The sequence below is a fragment of the Arachis ipaensis genome, chromosome B2, assembly GCF_059453495.1.
Source record: "Arachis ipaensis isolate K30076 ecotype BB chromosome B2, ASM5945349v1, whole genome shotgun sequence".
Taxonomy (NCBI): Eukaryota; Viridiplantae; Streptophyta; class Magnoliopsida; order Fabales; family Fabaceae; genus Arachis; species Arachis ipaensis.
In genome coordinates this window covers 92845243-92851507 of record NC_142437.1, presented here as the reverse complement: position 1 = coordinate 92851507, position 6265 = coordinate 92845243, and the positions used below count along the sequence as shown (strand labels likewise).

The following is a 6265-nucleotide window of genomic DNA, read 5'->3' as shown; positions in this document are numbered from 1 at the left end:
TTCCAACCTCCTCAAAGAGGTCGGGTATACGGTAGAGACTACTCTCTCAGTAGGGCCTTTTCAGCTTTATTAGGTCTGACTTATGTTTTGAATTAGGGTATAAACAGATATTTTTAATAGAAATTGAAGTCTGCTTTATTAATTTCGATTCGTGGAAGTACGCTTAGTCCTTCGTCCAAATGATTAGAGACTGAAACGTACATTTATTCAAAAAAAAAAAAAAAAGGGAAAGAAAACAACGATTGACCTTCTTGGTATCATTTAGGAATACAATTTGTGACACGAAAGTGAGTGAACTCGTGCGTAATTAAGCGAGTCGTCTTCACTTGCCTTTACCAACGCCAAATTCCATACTTCGATTCAAAATTTTACACCCTCGCAGCTCGCACCTTTCCCCCTTTCTGCTTCACCAACGTCAACTGCACTATCTCCCTAAACCCCTCACTTTCCCCACTCCCAATCCCAATCCCAATCTCAATCTCAATCCCATTGCCACTTCTCTCCGCTAAAATAAATTATTATTATAATAATAATAACAATAAATGGGTGGGAAACTCTTCTTTTGGCTCGTCATTTGTTTCCCTTCCAGCATTGCCCTTCTCGCCACAACTTTCTACCAGGTATTCTTCTTTCTTCTTTTAAAAAGGAAGCATTTCAAGTTCATGCATGATCTCCATTTTGCCACGTTAAGAATTTGTCATCCATTTCATTTTTTGTGTAATAAAGGTTTTGATCCTATCTGACTTGGAAGCTGACTATATAAACCCGTTCGACGCGGCGTCTCGGATTAACTACTTCATTCTTCCTGAGTACATAGGACAGGGAGCTCTCTGCGTACTGTGCCTCGTCACTGGACACTGGTTCATGTTCTTGCTCTCTCTTCCAGTTACTTGCTATCACATCATGCGGTTAGTATTCAATACTATATGAATTTGGACACAGTATGTTGAATTTTGCCATTTTATTTACTATTTTACTGTGTGATTGATGTATTTTGCTGCATTTGCTAGTACTATTTCCTAGGGGAGTAATGTCAGGAACCAACATTTTTTCGACGAACAGTGCCAAACTTTTAAAAGTTCTTTTGTTTATCTTGAATTTTAAAACTTAAATCATAAACCTTTAACCCTAAATCTTAAGTTATAAACCTAAACCCTAAAATTGGCTAATGTTGTCTAACTAAAAGTTGATTCCCTATGCTTTCTCTTCCTGGACTTATAATTGTGCTATTGTGCATGGGCATGGGGGAAGTATTTTATTTTTGCTTAAAATTTAGGGTTTTAGTTAGATTTGTTTTCGTGTTTGTTAGGAAGGTATGAGGTAGAATGACAAATAAAATATAGGAGATGCAGTTGGACCATTGAGATTGGGAAGTTAGCTAACCGTTTCATAAGACGAGTAGAAAACTTTTTATGTTAGGGTTTGGGAGGGCGGAGGAGGGGAAGGATGCAAAAATTGTACCATTTTTACGAGAAACATAGAATGATTGGGGCCTTGGGGTGTGTCCAGATTTTTACTTTTTCCGGAATGGTTCTGTTAGGTCACATGTTAGTGAGTCAATTTAGCATTTAGTATGAGCAATGATACATAGGTACATAGTTAGAACAAGGTTGTTAGAAATTTGGAGAGGAAATGTTGGATGGAATCATGGGGACAGATGATTTGACCTACATACACACCAAAGAGTCAACTGAATTGTGATGTATAATTCTGGAAAAAATAAATTTTGTCAAGATTTCTCATTATCTAGCATATTTTCTTACTACTTATGTTTGGTTACTGAATGAGGAAATTATTGAGATGGTTCTATATTTCATTCAATAGTTTCTGTTTGTTGATTCCTTAACATATTCGCTGATCGGAAATACGGTAACAATACCTTAGAGAATGCAGCAAACTTATAGATTTCTTGTTTATTTATTGGAGAGAAGAACCTATTATTAGCTTTGCCAAATGGAAGTGGACAATGTGTAATATAATTTTGACATTGTAAATTTTGCATTATATTTATATGCCTTGTAAATCTTTCTACTATCTTGATCTTTTCACATTTGAAGGACTAAGTTGAAACAAATTTGTTTTGGGGGAATCTAAGATTTTGGATTTTAACTCTTTTCCCTCTACATAATTGCATGCACGAATATATCTTGCTTTGTGAATCAAGATATAGAATTCTTTTAACGCATGGATAGAATGATTGTTTTGCATTCAATTTTAGTATCTTTTTACAAATTTTAGTATTTTATCCTATGTTGTTGTCCATATGCTGGTTCTTTTTTCCTCTATCTTTAATTCATATTTTACAGAAAGTCCTCAAAAGGGGGGAAAAAGGGTATTGGGAATTTTTTCATTTGCAATGCAACTTTTTGCCTCAACTTCATTTTCCAGATTCACAATCAAATTATATAAAAGCATTGTGAACTCTCTCGATAATTGGAAGATATTCAAGTTGTTAGTTATTAAGCAACTTCTCCCTGATATTGATATGCATTGAATATTATCTTTCTGCTTCTGTATGCACTGGTCAGCTTCTCTTTCTTACTGTCAGTATCTGGTGGTTTTGATTGAAACTATATTCTCAGACAATTTTTAGTCCCTTTGTCTCAAAAAGTGATGGATGTTTCATGCAACAAATTGGATGGAATGTATTAATCGCTCTCTTCGGCTAATGGCTATATTGAGTTTTATTAATTTGTTTGGCATTTAGTTAACTAGATATGCACCTAAGCTATTAATTTGTTAATATTATATACTGGTTATGTAAATGAAATAAGTTATGGTGCTCTTACTTTTTCAACCTCGTTTACTGCTTATTGAGAGCTAGTTTAGTTTAAAACTTTTCCATTTTGTGTATCTATATTCACCATTTGATATAAAAATTGAGAGGAAAACTGCAAACAAAGAAGAGAAACTGAGTTAATGATGTTTTCCCCGTATTAATGGTTTTGTACTTCTAAGTTGGTTTTATCTTATACATTGTGTGTTCTTCTATTACGACCACTCTCTTTCAGATATGTGAAACGGGAGCACCTTATTGATGTTACTGAAGTGTTTAGAGGACTTAATGCTGAGAGGAAATTTCGGCTAGCCAAACTTGTCATGTACTTAATACTCCTCATTGTAGTCATATTCAGGTTTGTCATTTCCTTAACATATACTTATCCACTAGCTATGGTTGTACAGTCTTACTGCTTATCTTTGTAAATCTATTTCTTTTTCTGATTATGGGTTTCCATTAGGATTCTGGCAGCAGGAAGTTCAATATTTTACCACAATTCCAAGTTTGAAGAATTAGACATTCGGTTGAATACTCTAGGATACTAGTATAATTCTGTAGTCCTCTCAACACAGATAGTGTGCACTGTTGTATATTAGATTGGTCTATCTCATTAGGAAATAATTATCTTATTTGGTTTTAGTGACTATTAGAGCCATGTATCTAAAGTTTCTTTACTACTTCCTCTGATATTGCTTTATATCTTCCCTAGTTGTCATGTTCTGAATTGTTGATGTAAAATTATGTGAAATTCTAATAAATTTCCTTGATTTGCAATTGTCCTTCTGCCATGTAAGCATGCATGTGTAAGCATACGTTACATGATTTTAATGAAGAGTTAAAAATAGTTTTCCCACAAAGTTTGAAAAGATAACAAATGTGCATATTGCAAATTAAAAGATTTTTCATTAATAAATTTGTTTTTGCAATGTGCAAGTTGCCATAGTTCTCATCCTCTGTAATCTATTTACTAGATTAAGGGCCTGTTTGTTTGAGTTTTAAAAAACACTGCTTAAAGCAGCAACAAAAATTTGAAAGAAGCAGCTGCTATGCTACATCATAGAAACACTAATTTCTTAAGCTTTAAGCAAACACAAGTACAGAACAGATCCTAAATAGAAAAGCAGCACTTCAATTCATGGGAATTATCTCCCATGTTTCATGCATTATGTGACAAGTGTTCCATGTTTTTCTGTCATTCAACTATGCACTTTCTCATGTTTTATCTCATAAAACATCCTTTTCCCTAAAATTGTGGAACCATTCTGCTTTACATTTTTCCTTTTATTCATCCCCCCCCCCCCACCCCTCCTTTTGTTTTCTTTTTTTTTGGTTATCCTTTATGAAGAATCAACCAATTGCCCTGTTAGTTAGAAATCTAAGCTGTATTTTCTTTAAATGAAATGTCGATTTACTCTGGATTAAGAGATGAACTTGTTAGTTAGAGTTAGGGTAAGCAGTTCTTACACTCCGTCACTTTTTAAGATTTATCGCATAACCGAAATCTTGTGAAAATTTAGCACTCTGCCCTACAGTTTTACTTTACTAATAGTTACGTGCAAATACTGTTTTAGAATATTCCTACCCAACCAAAGTGAACCACAAATTATGTATCATAATACAAAGATACATTAGGAGTGTGTTTGGATGGTGTAATTTTATTGGGTGTTATAAGTTTTGCATGATTTTCAATTGCCTTGATGTGAAATTTCTTGTTTATGAGGTTTTCTCTTAGAAGGATGTTGAATTCTGCCTCTTTAGAAGGAAAGCTAAATTATATGTCTTCTCTCTGACTTCCATATTTTTGTCTCTCTCTCTCTCTGTTCATGTGCTTGTCCATTTCATTGGCATGTCAAGTGTCCATATCGGTGTCTGTGTTTCTTAGAAACTTGCAAATTATGTTCCCAAATCCCAACACCAATCCTGAGATGCTCTTGCATATCAAAAAAAAAAAAAAAAAATAGTGTGGTCTCTCTCACCTGATCATTAATTATCTTCTAGAGTATCTAGAGTGCAAAGAGGCACCTTGAAGCTTGCAATCAATATTTTCTTAGACAAAATTAGGTACTCAAACTGTGGATCTGGATGCATGCATTTATATATTAAAATAGGATCCTTGAATTCCCGTTCCTCGACTAATGAACACGACAATTTTGCTTTCATGTGTTTCCTTGTTCCTTCTTGTACTTTTGTTTACAAGAGTGCTGATATAGTGGAAAGGGAGTACTGCATTATCTAATGATCATATCAAGAATATAATTTTGATAAAAGAATCCTACTTTTATATCATGAACTTTAAGGGTGTGATTACTAGTTGGAATCTTGGAGGGAAGGAATGACTTGATGATTAAAGTGGAGTCTATTTTATTTCTCAAGAACCCTTCCCTTAAATTTTCTGCATGAATCTTGTGTTTGTCCTAGTATGTACTTCATTAACATTAGTTGACTTCAACTCTTGGCATATTAATTTGTTAAATGAAAGTGTGTTCTTTTGGTAGAAATATTTGAAGAAGTTTGAGTAAATGGGGATTAAACCATATCTTTAACTTTCCTTCTTAATGTTCTAATTTGAATAGTTTCCTCCCACTAATCTCTTATGATGACTTTTAACATTCCCTTTAAATGGGAAATGAAATGGATGTTCTTTATTCTGGTGTCTGAAATACTCTGCCATTAATTAGTCTTGTAAAAAGCATAATCCTTCGTGTTTAGCTATTTCTGAATCCTACCAACTCTGTTTGCAGGCTTACATTAATCGGTATCTACTATTTAGGCATTGAAACCGATGATGAACCGGGAAGCTTCTGGTAACATTGAACTTGTGCAATATGGCAACAACAAAATGTTAGGGGAGTGCCCATTATTTGTTGTGGGATTTTGTGATTTTTGGTCAAAAGATCTTGTACCATTAGGTTTAGAACACAGTAATTCATCTGCTCAAAGAAATAGAAATCTTGATCATTATTTGAAGATTGGATTCTTGTGTATCCTCATCTTTTGATATGTATGAAGCATTTTCCACTTGAAGTAGCTAGTCCGCTGAATTCGATGGGTAACATTTAACAATGATTGAGAGATTACTGGAACCAACCGTGCTAAATCTATTCTAAAATTATCCACCAAAATCACTTATTAGTACAAAATATATATTAAAATATAAAATGCACATTAAAAATAAAATTAAATAATATATATATTTATATATAAATATATGATAGCTAATTTTGATGACAATTTTAATGTACACTATTTTTGTAATGAAACTGGTGAATTAAAGGTTACATGAAAAGCCAATGGAATTTGAATCTTTGAAATAAATATACATTATATTTATTATTAATTATGATTATGACAATTATATTATTTTATGACCATTATTAAAATATAATTATATAAAAAAATTATTTTTTGGATTTTTATTGGGAGTTTGACTAAAATTTGAAAACAAAATTTTCTTATTTCAATACTTTGTCAGAATAATTATTTTAA

At 32.9% G+C, this 6265-nt stretch overlaps 1 protein-coding gene across 2 annotated transcripts; it reads left to right on the top strand.

The window, feature by feature from the left end:
• The first annotated feature begins 292 nt into the window (after window positions 1-292).
• LOC107628395 (protein cornichon homolog 1-like) lies at window positions 293-5802 on the top strand. 2 transcript variants are annotated; one of them, XM_016331085.3, is made up of 4 exons: window positions 293-620; window positions 727-908; window positions 3012-3134; window positions 5521-5802. In XM_016331085.3, exons 1-4 carry the CDS (start codon window positions 543-545, stop codon window positions 5585-5587), a joined length of 450 nt encoding a protein of 149 aa, XP_016186571.1. In that variant the 5' UTR covers window positions 293-542; the 3' UTR covers window positions 5588-5802. The 2 variants fall into 2 exon arrangements, with proteins under 2 accessions (XP_016186571.1, XP_016186570.1); XM_016331084.3 differs by lacking the exon at window positions 5521-5802 and adding an exon at window positions 3240-3550.
• Window positions 5803-6265: the final 463 nt, after the last annotated feature.